The sequence below is a fragment of the Anas acuta genome, chromosome Z (assembly GCF_963932015.1).
Source record: "Anas acuta chromosome Z, bAnaAcu1.1, whole genome shotgun sequence".
NCBI lineage: Eukaryota > Metazoa > Chordata > Aves > Anseriformes > Anatidae > Anas > Anas acuta.
In genome coordinates, this window is record NC_089017.1 from 74,765,365 (window position 1) to 74,781,491 (window position 16,127).

Genomic DNA, 16,127 nt, shown 5'->3' on the forward strand with positions numbered 1-16,127 from the left:
AAGAAAGATGTCTAGAGTTGAATGCCTGTTTGTAATGATGATACTTGTAGTTAGCTTGATTACACCAAACTTATGCTCAGATGGGTGCTTGGTCTCTTTGATTGTTATGATTCTGAATAAGAATTCATTTTTTGCTTTCTGATCTTTGTTTCAAAGTATTTAACCACATAGCCATCTTCTCAAAGTGACTCTTTGTGTTGCCTGTCTCTTCTGTATCTCGTATTTCTTTTTGTATGCTTTATTAATATTTTGTTTTTGTTGATAGAGTTAAAATGAATAAACTCTTTGGTACGACAGCACTGAGAAGTTTGTCATTTTTTTTTTCTCCCTCTACAACCTCAGATAACATTTTCAGAAGGCCAGGCCCTGTCCACGATCACCTTGACAATTCTTGCAGACAGTGTTGCAGAGCTTTCAGAGACCGTGGATATCACCCTCACTCACGTTACCACTGTGGGCATTCAGGATGCCACAAAAGGAGCTATCATTGATCCCAAAAGGGCAAGAGCAGTACTTACCATTTTGCCTAGCGATTTTCCATATGGAGTGATTGGCTGGCATACAGACTCTCTCTTTGTTAAAGTCACAGAGCCAGAAGGTAATTCTGTTATTTGATTGTAAGGAAAAAATGTGTGATTTTTAAGGTTTCTGTCACTGAAGTTATAGCATTGGTTTATGCGATTGCCTTAAACAGATTTATATTTAGTTTTAGATTTAGATTTTAGATTTAGTAGAAATACCTTAAAACTACATAATTATGCCATTTCATACTGTATTTCTATGTGAAATTCCCATATGAACATTATCTTGCCATTTTGTAGGGGCTAACTTATTAAAATCTTGTCATCTTGTATTGTATTTCACTAGCTCATAAAATCCTTCCACTTAGCCAAGTTTGCTCATTTGATTAGCTTAATAATCTGTTTAAAATAATATGCATAAATACACTTTGCTCATGAATTGGATAAAAAATTGGAAACATTTTGTTCTGTGGGACAGGGAAAAAAGGAAAGCGGAACAAGAGTGAATTATATTTCAAGAAAACTGAATTGGACTTTTTCTGCTTGCCAGCTCCTCATTTGGTTGGATGATGTCAGCTTTTCTTCCAGGCACCAAGTGAAATTTTAAAAGCTCTGCCAGGCATTTTGCCAGGAGGAGAATTGCAGTGGTGCTCCAGCTTCTGCCCCCCCTGCTGGGCCAGGGGTGCAGGCAGCTGATTGCTCTGGCATTGCCTCCAGCCTGGTGGTTTTCCAGCAGCTGGCTGGGAGAAGAGGGAAGATAAGCTATTAATACTTCAAAAGCCCAATTGAAATGTGCTGGCAATTTAATATCCTGTCCATAGAAAAAAATAAAATCTATGGAAAGTACATTTTCAGTCAGAATAAAAGGACAGCTAAAACCTCCTTGCCAATTCTATTTTAAAGCCAATTAGTGATGTTTTATTTATTTATTTATTTTTGCACCTGAAGGTATTGTGAAGGGATATTCTTGGTTCCTTGGGTTTATCCACCCCTGCCCCCCCACCCCCAATAAATATTTATCCTTAAAGTTAGGATTTAAGGCATGATCTTAGGTTTTATTTTTTGCATAGCTTCTTCTCTCATCTTTAAATGTAGTGGGTTTAATTACATACAGAAAAGGTGCTAACTCTGAAGTAGTATCTAAATAATACAAGTGATTACTTTGATGAAACTGATTTGAAGAACAAAGTCTGTTGTAATTTTATCTCTTAAAATTTTCCCAGTCAAAAACACAGCACTTTCATCTAAATGTAGTGTTTGGTTGTTCATTTAAAAATAAATAAATAAAGTAAATCTTCTTTCCTAAAGGGTAAAAAGGTCCCAAAGTGACCTGAACCTTACTGATATAAGTTCATCTCATTTTATTCCAGCATTAGAAAGAAGTACAACAGCTTTCTCTAAAATTTATAGCTAGCTGTATGATTAGCTACAGTGCTTTTTTTTTTTTTTTTTTTTTTTTTTTGGTCTAGAATTAATAGTGATATCCTAGGCATGTAAAATCCAGATACAATAATGAGATGGGAGTTCTGAAGGGAAAATGAATATAAATAGTTATGTTGAAATAAAAGTTTGTGTAGCATGTGTAGCAAGCATGTCAAACTGTAAATACTTGGTATATTCTTATTCCTCTAGATCCTGTCTTAAAATACTCTCCCAACTTGCATACTGTGTCCTTACTCACACCACTTGTATGTGTTCATTTGCCTGGGTCAATGAGTTACCCAATATGGTTGTATTGCTAAGCAGAGCTGAAGTGGATTCTCGTAATCAGATCCAGTACAATTAGGCAAGCTGGAAATCAAACAGGGCAAGAGTTACAACAATCACATCCTGATTTTTCCCCCCTCCTTTTAATAGGAGAAGTGAATTCCACTACTGTTACTTTGCAAATTGTTCGTGAACAAGGATTTGTTGGAGAGATTGCAGTTCAGCTGAGTGCCAAGCCTAACACTGAGCTTCCCCTCTCCAACCAAGCAACAGAGAATGAGGATTATATAATAGAAAAGAAGACAATCATTGTGGCAGAGAATGCAACAATAACTTCTGTCATGATCACTATTTTGCCCGTGAGTAGTCTAACAACAACTTCAGCCTATGATGTCTTTTAAAAAAAGATATTATCACTATTTAAAAAGAATGATTTAGTATTCTAGGGGAGGATAAGGAAGGATTCTTGCATCATCAGATATTTGGAAATTAGTATGAATTGCAGTCATTTATTTCAAAAGAATTTATGTACTTGCTACTGGGGAAGAACCAAATAGTTTGCTTTGCTGTAATCTCCAAACGAATATATATTAATGGAAGAAGAGACAACTGTAAGTATCTTAGGTACCTGCTGGTTTTGCAACTTGTTGCATTTTTTTCAGAGGATATATTTTACTTTAAATGCTTCTTAACAGATTTGTTCTGAAATTTGAGACATATTAATTTTTCACTAAAAATATATAAATTATTTAAATATATTAAGAATGGAGGTATTACTTTTCAAGTTCTGTCTTAGTCTCTGAAATCTGACCAGCTTTCTTACAGATAGGAGAAAGAAGTAGCAGCCAGCAGTATTTCCTACCATTGTAACAGATATAGAATCTGACTACCAGCTTCAGTTTCTAAAATTCAGCAAAGGCTGAGTTATATCCTCTATCTTTCACATGATGTGTAGCAAACAAGTGCTTATATAATCCCAAGTACTGGGAATTTTTGAACAGTAAGAGCAACCTACAAGTAAGCAACCTACAAGTGATCATCTTTCTGCATGTATTATAACTTTATAAACCTTATAACTTTCTATTTTTATTGTAGTGCTTTATAGAAAAAAAGTGACATTTAAAATTATTTTTTTCCAGGACAATGTTCCAGAGTTACAGGAAGGATTTATAATCAATATTACTGATGTGCAGCTGGTCGATTCTCGCACTGGAGGTCAGCCAAGTGTGAAGAGGCTTGGGTTAGAAATAGCTGAAATAACAATTGAAGAAAATGATGATGCAAGAGGAATATTTATTTTCAATGTTACAAAGGTAAGGAAATCTGAATGAACAATATTTTAAGTTGCATTCCAGCAGGAGAGCCCTTAGTTTCAGACTACTTTCTGTAATGTTCTAATAGGGTTTATGACACTAAATTGTTCTGGATAAATCACAGAATCAAAGAATGTTAGGGATTGGAAGGGACCTTGAAAGGGGGACAATACCCCTGCCGGAGCAGGAACAAAAAAAACAGGTACTAGACAAACAGTTCATGCTTGAAAGTTTCTTCACAGTTAAATGTATGAAATTCATAAGGGAGGTGGAAGTGCTAAAATCAAAGTCATAGAATATTCTGAAAGGAATTTCAGAAGGTCATCTAACCCATACTTTTGCTATGCAGTGTCAATGCTAAAATCAGACCAATTTACAGGCAATTATATATTTATTTGTTTATTCTTACCTTCAAATAAATAAATAAAACATAATAAAAGCTGTGACACTCAGCAGTTTCTTGTTGATTTTACAGGATATAACTGGAACTGTTGCTGGTTATGAGGTACCGCCACCACAGAATATATTGAAACTTCCAGTTGTTCGACAGGCTGGGAAGTTTGGGACATCAACTCTGTATTGGGAAGCCATTCATTTAACTGCTAGCATTGAAGACTTCACACCATCATCTGGAAACCTTACATTTGCAGATGGGCAGGTATTCACTTGCTAAAAATTGAATTGTCTTTGGGTTAAAGTTGAGATTTTCTCAAATTTTCCTCCAGTAGAATTTGCATCCATTCATTGAAAACATCATATGGCCTTAGGGTTGTAAATAATTCTTCTGACTTAACTATAGTGCTTTGACATGGATTAACAGAATGTTTGTAAGTATTGACCAGGTAGGGATGTAAGTCTTTTGGTACCTTCACAAGAGATGACATAATTTCTAATAATAAAGCCTGTTATGCTAAAAATCTATAACGTCTTCCCTACAAACTTTCAGAACAAGCCTATATGTTCCTTCAGTTGTATTCTACACACAGTTTTAAATTTCATGCTTCCCTTGGGAATACTTGCTGTATGTAAAAGATGTTGATGTCAAGTGAAAAGCAATAGAAAGATATACATTTTGAGAAGAATTGTGGCAAAAGTGCAATATTGTCTGCCTACATGTTCTAGTGATTATCAAGCTAGAACAGTCCTCTGGTTTTAACATACAAGACTTGATTGGTTTACAATCTTGAAATTTTGTTATCTTATAAACATACAAGTATGGTAAGTACAAATGACCAATGTATTTTTATCTATTATTAGATAAAATTTGTTTTACATTTCACATTTTTTCAAAATATTCTCAGAATTTTATAAATGAAACTTTTTTGTTCATTTTTTTTTGTTTTTCCCCAGGCTGTAGGAGAAATAGAGATTACAATAATAGATGACAGTGAAGTTGAGTTCCTTGAAATATTCAAGATTGCCCTAGTAAGGGTAACTGGTGGTGCAAGACTTGGGGATGATATCCTGGTAACTGTTGCCATTCCACCCAATGACTCCCCTGTTGGAGTATTTGGATTTGAAGAAAAGAATGTGAGTTTAATTTGGATTGTACTTTTTTCTGCAAAAGCAAGATAGTGGGTTTGTGTCATTAACACATAACCGATCTTGGCGAGCTTTCATTGAAGTGGAAGATGATTCTTTCATGGAAGTCATATTAGTACTTGTCTTCATCTGACTGTGAAGAATGGTAACAACAATGAAAGCACAGCAGCATAGACTTCTGCATGAGTAAATTTTATTTCAATGTGCTAATAATTCAGGGTGTTCCACGTAGGATTTTTCATGTTCTGTTGATTGTTAAAATGGATTTGTAATAACCTGTATTATTGAAATGAAAGTTTGGAAAAAAAATTAGAAAACATTGTCATCTTACTGCTTGACAGTGAGTGATTCTACTCTCCATTCTGCTGGTGCTGTGCCTGATTGTGACTCATTGTAATTGTTTTGAATCATAGGGCATACAAAAATAACTTGAGTGACTCATTTTTCTAGCAGAATTCAACACATTCCTTACGTCTGTTATCTTCCTGTTGGTATTTACTCTTGCCCTTAGTTTGTATTGTCACTTATATATACAGATAGATATATACTTTTTCTTTTTCTTTTTTTTTTTTTTTAAATCAGTACTGATGACTTAAACCTTTCGTACCTCCTCTTCTTTATTCGTCAGGTGACAGTGAAGGAACCTCAGACACCTGATGACTCTGCTGCAGTTGCTTTGCTCACTGTAAGTCGGAGTCAAGGAGGACGGGGAGCAGTTAAAGTGATATGGATTCTTGAGGAAGCAGCAAGACATGATCTGACCCCTCTGAACGGTACCCTTCACTTTAATGAGGTATGTCCAATATTGTAATAAATGATCTAATATTCTTATATTTACAAATATTTTCTTCTTCTTGGACATGTTTGCATAGTTGTTTTGTGTTTGTAAAAGTGGGAATTAATAAGTATGATAACAGCAGCAAAGGGCCAGTTTGAATTGGTGGGGTTAGCAATATCAGGCATTTTTTCAGACTGAAAAGGAAAGCTGTCATCCTCCTTTTAAAGCAGTAATGTAATCATCAGGAAGACAGGCTCTTCAAATATGAATTGTTTTTACTATTAAGAGGGACAAAAATGTACTGAATGAGAAGAATGATTACAGGAACAGTTATTCCATTGCGTTATCATACTATCAAAAAGGAAAATTGAAGGGGTAAGAAGGATAAATGAGTGTTCAACATTTTCAGATTTAAAAAATAAGTAATGTCACTGTAGTCACTTTAGTGACTTTCAAATTGGACAAGGAGGAGTTTCATTTAGCTCTAAAGCAGGAGCTGCAGTGTTGGATGTTGTTGTCATCTTAATATTTGTATTTTACAGGCTACCAAAAACGTTTAATGAAGAAATGTCTTTTAAAATAATGCACAATTAGGCTATAACTGCATACATAGGCTACTCAGCATTAAATAGATAGGGATACTTGATATTTCTTTTACTTTTAACCAGCTGGAATACAGCTTTCTTTGTAAGACACTGGTATCTGCCAAAATTTTACTTGCCCATCTCTACTGATAGACTTAGAAGTAGTTTTTATTCCTGAAGTTCTTACATGTCCATACTTACAAGAATACAAATGTATGACCTTCTAAAGCTATATGTGTGTCTACTTTTTTCGTATATTCGTCTAAACGTTTGCCACCTGTCAAAAATGTGGATTGGAAAGGAATTAGTTGTGATCTGTTACACATAATCTTAATAACATTACTAGAGTTTATGCATTATATTGAATATGTACTTTCTGTTGGAAAAGATTATATTTAGAAAGTTTCCTCTAAGATGAAAACTTCTACGTGAATATATAATTTAAAAATAATTAAATTGCTATTCATTTGAATATACCCAGGGCATTTCTGGGGTGCAACATAATGTTTGAGAGGCAATTTTTACTATGCATTAATCTATGAGAAAATGTAATCTCTGAATCAGAGATTTCTCATTTAAAAAAGCCAGTTTACAGAATATATCAACAATATGCATACTTAACACAATTTCTTAAAGAAAATATATATATATTTTTTTTCTTCATAATAGTGTATTTTGTTTCGTTTCAACTTAAATATCTTTATGTGATCCAGACTGAATCCCAGAAGTTGATTGTTATACGTGCACTAGAAGATGGCATCCTGGAAGGAAATGAAACATTTACCATACAGCTAGTCTCTGCTGGTGATGCAGAAATATCCCCTGTAAATGGTAAAGAATTAATTAATTATGTTATATTTTGAGACATGTTGTACAACAATTCTAGTAAGTCTGCTTGTATTAGTTTAGTCTGCAGTACCTATATATGTTGTGTGCAGTTGATAGCAGTTTTGAAATATCAGTCTTTTTCTCATAAGTTGTTTACTTGTCTGAAGAAATCAATGAGAATTTTAGGTCATAATTTTTCACTCTAAATTAATTGTTGGTATAGACTTTCGCGTTCAGGTGTAAAAAAAAACAACAACAATAACAATAAACAAACCACAAAGAAGTTAACATTGTGCTAAAAAGGACTTTTTAACAAGAAGAAGCAACAATCAAAACCAGCTTCAGACCTGTAAGAACCTCGGATTAGTTTCATTTGTAAGGGACCATCAAGAGTGGTCAGCTGGTGGAAAACCCTGCTCAGGGAACAGGAGACTTTTCAGTTAGGTCAAGTTGCTGTGGGCTTTATCCTATCAAATTTTGCAAATGTCCAAGGAATCCACATAGTCTCCTTTAAATTCACAACATTTTCAAGTTAGCTCTCTGTTTTTTTGTTTGTTTGTTTTTTGTTTTTATTATTATTATTATTTTATTATTTATTTATTTATTTACTGTAGAAGCTATGTTCTTTTCACAGGTCAGGCAACCATAATTATTATGGGTGATGAAGGAGCTTCTGGGGTTGTTGGGATAGCCCATTCATCCAAACACGTTCTGATTGGAGAACCTTCTGGAAATTACAATGGAACTGCTCTTATTAGGTGGGTACATCACTTATTTCTCCAAAGAAAGGACAACAGTTCAGTTTGAGAAGCTGTGAGACTCCACATTTGGCAAGCATTTCTTGAGAGCTGCATTTCATTATCACTTCTAAAATGAGAACTATTTTTAAAGTTGGATGTGTGTTTTTAAAGGAGGGCAAAATATGCTATGTATGTATCAAGTCCATACAGTATGACTGGGGAGCCCCAAATATAATTCTTAGTCTTCAGATTATTTACAAATTTAATTAATTAAAGGAAAAAGAAGAACTTCTTTCTAACTGAAAGAAAGGAATCAATGACATTTAAAGATTAATTTTGTTTTTCAGGGCTGGTTCGTGGAGAATTTTTTATTTTGCTATGATGGTTAGCAAAACCAAAGTGGTAACTTGTTTTTTAGCTGAAACAAGGTACAATTATTTTGCTACAGTCAGTCAGCTGAAAACAGGAGAAAGAAATGAAGATGCTACCATACCTTCAGAGACTTTATTGCAGCCTTTCAGTGCTTAAAGAGGCTTATAAGAAAGATGGAAAAAGACTTTTTAGCAGGGTCTGTGGTGATAGGACAAAGGTTAATGGTTTTGAACTGAAAGAGAGCAGTTTAAAATTAGGTATTAGGAAGAAATTCTTTACTATAAGGGTGATGAGGCACCTGGAAAGTTGTCCAGTTGAGCTGTGGCTGCCCCATCCCTGCCCAAGGCCAGGCTGGATGGGGCTGGGGGCAGCCTGGGCTGCTGGGAGGTGTCCCTGTCCATGGCAAGGAGGTTGTTACATGATTGTTAAAGGTCCCTTATAACATAAACCACAGTATATTTCTGTGGTTCTGCTGAAAAAGGAATATGAAACTTTATCCTGGTAGAACCTCAAATATGAGCAAAACACCAGTTTCTCATGCTGCCCTGAGACACATGAAAGATAAAGGGATGCTTTGTGCAGCAGTAGTTGTGCCATATAGATCATATTAGGTACAGGCAAATTTTTGCTATGACTTAGCTGATTTCATGAACAGGATTAGGCTTTAGTTTTTTAGAGAACTAGCAGATCACAGTCTTACTGTAGTATTCTAGTGGCATAGTGGGTATTCTACCCCTTAGAAACAAATTGCCTGGGGGCATTACCTCTCAGTCCTGCTTTGCTTCTGCTACGCACAACTGTTTCTCAAAACACACAATGGAACAAATAACATTCAGTTTTCAGTCCCCAACTTTGGGCTGTAAGTGTGAGGAAGCTTTCGTGCTCTCTGGACATACATAACCTAAGATGCCTTCCAACATAGGGAAATAAAACAGAACTGCAGAAATGTCTCTCTGAAGAGAGAATTGTAAAGTGAGCTATCTTAATAGTGAGCTATCACGTTAGAACTCATCTTCACAGTGCTAATAGCATTTCTGTCATGCACAACGATGTGATACACTGTCTCTAGACTGAATATTAACTATTAAATGTGGAAAATAAAATCTGCATTTCTGTTCTTATCTGCAGCCTGACACGTGGCCCAGGAATTTTTGGTGAGATCTTAATATATTGGAATATAACACCTCCTCATCACACGGAATTTACTGAGATATCGGGGACCTTGACAATGCAAGACAGGCAGTCTGCAGCCGTTGTTCTCATACAGGTATATATAACTTTTACATGAGCAGCTATTTTGAGCGCTTCCTTTAGTTTAGATAGTTACTTGGTTAGAAGCTAATTATAAATGTCACCCAGGAAATACTTTAAATATTTCTATCTTTCAATATTTTTTCTCTCCAGGCTGTAGATGACAACCATCCTGAGGAGAAGCGTCACTACCAGTTTCAGCTAACCGGAATCAGTGATGGAGCACTCATAAATGAATCCAGCAGCAAAGCAAATATCACTATGGCTGCCAGTGATTTTCCTTTTGGAGAATTTACATTTTCAAGGGAATTAATGCAAATAACAGAAGAAGAAAAATGGGTACTAGATTAAAGTTCCTTCATATGTAAAATATGCAAAGATATCAGTATTCTTGTTATTTTCTACAGCTAAGCTTTAGAAGAAAAATAAATCAACAGTTACCTGCATTTATCTTAGCACAGTCTCCTTGATGGTCATCTGTGGTTTTGGGAGAATTTTAATAACTCTGAGGGAGACTTTCATCTACTATGTTGCATATACTCTGTATTTATTAAAGACAGATATTGTTATCTATCAGAATCTATTGAAAATATACCTTTAGAACAGTCTTCTAAAAGCAACTATAACAGAAGAACAAAGCCTTTTTTTTTTCTTTTCTTTCTTTCTTTTTTTTTTTTTTTAAATAGTGCCTTTTTCCCCTCAGGTTAACATCACTATTGTGCGTTCCAGGGGATGCTATGGCAGAGTGCGTCTTTGGTTTCAGATAATAAATGGGACTGCAGAGGAGGGAATTGATTTCACTCCCATGGTAAGGGAGTTGTTGTTTGAACCAGCTGAGGACAGTAAAATGATTGTGGTTGAAATTCATGATGATGACATTCCTGAAGGTCCTGAAGACTTTTCAGTGATGATTACCGAAGTGGAAGTTGAAGGAAGGTAAAGATAAAATCCTCTGTTGAACACAAGGTCGATGACAAACAGAAAAACATGCTATATATGGGATCTCGTCTAGCTGTCTAAAGTCACCACTGGTATTCAGCTGTTTTACTGTAAAATTTCATAAGACAGATCATGATAGAAACGATTATCTCAGTTTTCTCAACATTAGCATATACATTTTGCTAATTGAGATTAATTAAAGATAAAAGTCCATATGTTGCATCCATTCCATGAAAAGTACACTTTGTATATTTTAAAAGGTACGGAAACAAGTTTTGACAAGATTGTCATACCCACTGTGATAAGTAAAATATGATTGTTTAATTGGGATATGCTTATAAAGTTACAAATACAATATGTGGTTTAGAAATACCAGAAAGAATATTTTCTACCAAAAGAGAGAATACAAAAAATACAGTGCTACATCTCAAGCAGATGTAACAATATGGGACTTTCAGGTCTGCATGGTAAATACATTTCTGTTTGGTTTCTTTTTACTTACTGTATATAGTCCATCATCTCTTGCATCCTGTCAAAAATATAAGTGATTATTATTTAAAATGAAGCACCAGATATGGTGTTTCTTCCCAACCAGTAATACTTGTAGTAAATCAGAATAAACAAGCATTAAGATAACTCTCAAAAAGTTTCATGATAAAAAGATAGTCGTGCCATATGTGGCTGAAATTACACTGGCATATTCCTCAGGAAGGTGATGTTTAAAATCATATTTTTGTACCTGTAGCTATGAAGTCTAATGTTAGAGTAAGTATAGTTGTCATTTATGGAAATCCCAGGTTTTGATATTTTTCTGTCATATCTGAAAACACTATTGGGCTAACATAATGTCCTAATTTAGAATGGCTGACAATTTGGAATTTCCACATTGCACATGAATTCCAGTAAATATGCAGTGTCTGGAGTTGCTGTACATCTCACTTCATATGCGTGAATGGAAACTAAAGCCTCTGTATTCGTGATGCAGTAGATTCTCCTATGTGTGAATATGTTACCAGGAATAAAAATGCACATGTGGCAACTTGTCACTGTGTGGAGTTCTGTTGGTGTGCAACCAAGTTTTGTAAAATTCTGGCCCTTTAGCTTTTTTAATTTATGTTTCTGTAAGAAGTTGTATTAATATCTTGTATTAACAATGACTGTATTAGGAAAGATTATCAAAGTCTTGGATTCCAGCAGAGATATACATACACAGGGCATTGTGATAGCCATGTCATAAGATAGCAATGGGATTGACCTTTGCAAAGAATTACCAGTTAAGTTTTTCCTGATTCAAGATCTTAATGCTTCATTTTGAAAGCATGCTGTCATGTGTAATGCATAGGTGTCACTAATAGCTAATCTTTGCTCAGATTATGAGCTCATTAATATTTGCTAGAGTTTCAAGTTGCATGAAGTACTAACAGAAAAAAAATATTAAAAAAATATAAAATATAATAAAAAAGATAAAATGAGAAATAAAAAAATGAAATATATATATCTGGAAATAAACTACTATTTTTAGATATATAATAGTTTGAGAAGGTGTGGCCAGAAAGTCTTCAGTGATTGCACTTGGAAAATAGAAGTATTTGTGGTAATCATTAAATTGTCATACATGCATCTTAAAACTTTAACATGATTTTAAATTTTTCTTTTCTTTTATTTGCTATATTCTTGCAAGTGGATTTGATTTTACCATAAAAGAAAATGGTCTACAGGTGGATCAACCCCCTATAATAGGAAATATCTCCACAGTACGAGTCACTATAGCAAAAAGTGACAATGCAGAAGGCGTCATAGAATTTGATGCACAGTACATCCATCTACAAGGTAGGTTTACCCTAAGTTTTCAGTGTAGCTTAGAAGATAAGCCTGGGACCAGGTCACAAATTTTTGAGTTACCTTTTAACATCTACACTGAGTTCCAATACAAACTATATAAACATCTGTAAATAAGTTCTTGAGTACTTTTTCTTCATACTTTCTGTCACTGTAAAAATAGTAAAAGCATGACTGTGCAGATTTATTTACTTTTTTCACTTATATACCTAGGGCAATAAATTTGAGAGTGAGGGGACAGGAGGAAAAGACCACTAAACATTTCATTGTTTTTCATCATAAGAACAGAATTGGTCTCCTATGACTCATTGCATTCTCAAGTTGCATCTGGGACTTTAAACACTAATGCTGAAACTAGTTTGGTATTTCTAGGTAGAAATTACTATAGGAAGTTATAAACATTGCTTCACTTACATATTTCTTTGTTTATATTTTCATTAAGAATTTATAACTAATGTGACTTGATATATATGCCCATGAACAACAATTGAAACCTCTATATTGCTCCCTTGAAGATGATAAAAACATGTAAGAAATGAATTGACCTTTCATATCAGCAGCAATAATTTCATTCCTTATCAGTATTCTGATGGGTCCTTAACTTAGCTCTATTTCAGGTTGCTTTTGAATATTTCTTACAAACCTAAGCTATTCCCAAGGTGGTAGTCTCTCTGCTTAATTAACAGTTTAAAAACTATTAAAAGTGTTGTTCATTTATCACATTGAGTAGACTTTTCCATAATCCTAAAGATTTGCTTTTACATAATCTTTGAAGATAAAATGAGCTACTGTAATATGATAACGTACATTAAAGTGTAATATTTTCTTTTAAAGGATCAGTAAGCTGTCATTTGTACAAATGAAGTTATAGCAGAGTAAAACACTTTTTTTTTTTTTTTTCCTATTACTGATTTGGATGTTAGAAGATACACTAGCCACTGACTAAAAATTTGAGTGGGAAAAATGTGTGATGAAGTTTTTAGAACACAAACCTCATTTCATCTTGATTAAAGAAGCATGTGCTACTGTGCTACAAGAAACATCTGCTTGCTGCTATTAAAGTGGTGTTAGATGTGTTGTATTCAGTTTTCAACAGTAATGCTTACAGTAGCTTCAGAAAATCCTGTTAGTGAGTGGTATCCTGTTCTGAAAGGTAAATGTACTTCTGTACACAATGCTTAAAAGATTTGATATCACATACCTGTGATAACTTTTTATCTCAATTATTCTTGCAGTGGAGGAAGATGCTGGAGTAGTCATGATTCCTGTCGTGAGGAAGCGTGGAACTTATGGATATGTAACAGCTGATTTTCTTTCTCGAAGCATTTCTGCACTTCCCAATGGTGTTGACTATATAATCCACAATACCTCTGTCACTTTTAATCATGGCCAGAACCAGACTTTTATATACATCTCTATTATTGATGATGAAGAAAGGTAATTAATTTTTTTCTGATGTTTGTTTACTAATTTACTTTTTACAAGTCTTTTTTATTATTATTATTTTTATTTTTTGAAATTAGCAGTATGCTTACACGTAGAATGAGAATTAAAAAGCAGATTCATAGAATAGAATGAATTGCTGCAGTGCTTCAGTGCTGAGAATGCAGTGCTGCAGAAGATTATTGTAGTGCTGAAAAAAGCATCTAAATATAAAGGGAAAAAAAGCCATTACTAATGTCTCATAGTTCATTTAAAACTTTATGCAAAACCAAGATATTTTGTTACATTATCTGTATTATTAGGTGTTAATAGTACTACTGTGAATAATAAAATATTTTTCACTGCTTTAAAAAAAATCAAAACAATACATTAATTTAACATGAATAGGAGGAACGTTATTTTTATTTCAGATACCACTGTTCTGTGCAAATGGTAAGAATCTTCTGTAGCATGTGTACAGATTTGACTTCATATCTTCAAACAGATCCAATTGGATGTCTAATTGAATTACTAGGTATATTTTAACTGTTTTTTTTCTTGACTACCTAATAATCTTTCTCTTTCTCTCCCTCTCTTTTTTTTTTTTTTTTTTTTTTTTTTTCTTTTTTTTCTTTTTTCTCTCCATACAGTGAATTTGCTGAGCAATTTGAAATCCAGCTCACAGGAGCCACTGGTGGAGCAGTCCTTGGGCTCCACCTAGTGAGCCAGATCACTATTGCTAAAAGCGACTCCCCCCAGGGCATTATACGATTTCTCAACCAAAGCCGAATTACTCTTCCCAATCCTGATATACCCATAGAAGTGTCCCTGGTGCTGGAAAGAACTGGAAGATTGTTAGGAGACACACAGGTAGGCCCTCACTGTCAAAGACTCTGCATGCTTTTTAGTCACTAGGTCAAAAAACTCTTGCATTTTCCTTCAAAAGCTTGTGACTGATTTGTGGTGGGATAATTCCAGCCTTTTTTATCCATTTATTGTAGTTGCACTATAACAGAAAATGTAGTTAAATTTTTCTTCTGTTTTTTTTTTTTTTTTTTTTTTTTTTTTTTTTTTTTTGTCTGTTGTGCTTTGTTTTAAACTAGCTTCTAACTCTGTAACTCTTTCACAAGTATGGTTAATTTCACACATTCACTTAATTCAGTTGAATCACTTCATAAAGCAGGTCATTTTTTTCAGTAAATTGCTTACTGTGAATTTTCTAGTCTTTTTTTTTTTTTTTTTTTTTTTTTTTTTTAACTCTCTCCCAGACCACTGACAAAGAAAGGTATAAACATGAGCTAAGGTAGGTCTTTTAGGTCTTTCACAGTCTTGGCAAATGACTGGAACATTGTCAATAAAGACCATGAGCTCTCCCTCTTCCTTTGTAAAATTTACTAGAGTCTTTTTTGTCTTTTTACTGGAAAATAAATCTGAGAAAACTGGAAAACAATGAAAATGACCAAAACAAAAATAACATTAAAGTGTTGAATATGAACTCCTCAAAACCAAATCTAATTACAGGAAAATTCAAAAATACTAGCTTTTAATCAGGCTGAAAAAGTATGGATAATCATTTGAGGAATTAAAAACTTCTAGCAGATTGCTAAGTAAATGCTTGTGATTTTAGGTCTTCATATGACATTTCATGGAATGAGTACTCACTTGGGGAGCTTTGCAAAACAAATTTGGAAAGAGAGAAATAGGAACTGTCCTGTATATTCCCCATTATATAGTAAAGAAATTTCAGTTTCTCTTCTTGTCTATTTATTAATATTAAAAATTTCATAAACTGGCATTGTAGCAATCTCTTCACAATTTACTTTTACAATTTGTTGCATTTATTTTTCTAAAGGATTGTGTGATTTCCCGGAAGCAATTCATTAGCAACAGTATTAATAACAAAGATATAAACATAGCTATTTACCAGATTCAGGTTTTTGTTTGTCATTTATGGTACTTCCCCCTTGGGGGACTGCTATAATATATCACCACTACATATATCTAAGACTGATATCTTCCACAGATTAATTGGGACATTTTAGGACCCAATTCAGAAGAGGTTTTATCTCCTTTGAATGATGACATTGGTGACCCTGTGAATGGATCATTTTATTTTGGAGAAGGAGAAGGAGGTCTGAGAACTATTCATCTACAAATCCATCCTCATGAAGAAGTTGAAGTTCAGGAGATTTTTGTTATTAGACTGAGCCTTGGGAAAGGTGAAACAGAAATAGATCCTAAGGCAAACAATGTTACACTAATAGTAAGTCATTATTGCTTTTCTTTCTTTT

The 16,127-nt window shown here is 34.0% G+C and overlaps 1 protein-coding gene across 2 annotated transcripts in view; it reads left to right on the top strand.

Moving 5' to 3' along the window:
* ADGRV1 (adhesion G protein-coupled receptor V1) overlaps window positions 1–16,127 on the top strand; it is a 285,031-nt gene that overhangs the window by 90,800 nt on the left and 178,104 nt on the right. For both annotated transcript variants that reach the window (XM_068666972.1, XM_068666973.1), the window contains 15 exons: window positions 343–598; window positions 2,379–2,587; window positions 3,368–3,541; window positions 4,017–4,199; window positions 4,892–5,071; window positions 5,712–5,876; window positions 7,159–7,276; window positions 7,908–8,031; window positions 9,514–9,652; window positions 9,790–9,975; window positions 10,340–10,572; window positions 12,257–12,405; window positions 13,650–13,851; window positions 14,487–14,706; window positions 15,860–16,099. In XM_068666972.1, the coding sequence (XP_068523073.1) occupies window positions 343–598; window positions 2,379–2,587; window positions 3,368–3,541; window positions 4,017–4,199; window positions 4,892–5,071; window positions 5,712–5,876; window positions 7,159–7,276; window positions 7,908–8,031; window positions 9,514–9,652; window positions 9,790–9,975; window positions 10,340–10,572; window positions 12,257–12,405; window positions 13,650–13,851; window positions 14,487–14,706; window positions 15,860–16,099 (2,778 nt within the window). The remainder of the gene's footprint in view (window positions 1–342; window positions 599–2,378; window positions 2,588–3,367; window positions 3,542–4,016; window positions 4,200–4,891; window positions 5,072–5,711; window positions 5,877–7,158; window positions 7,277–7,907; window positions 8,032–9,513; window positions 9,653–9,789; window positions 9,976–10,339; window positions 10,573–12,256; window positions 12,406–13,649; window positions 13,852–14,486; window positions 14,707–15,859; window positions 16,100–16,127) is intronic.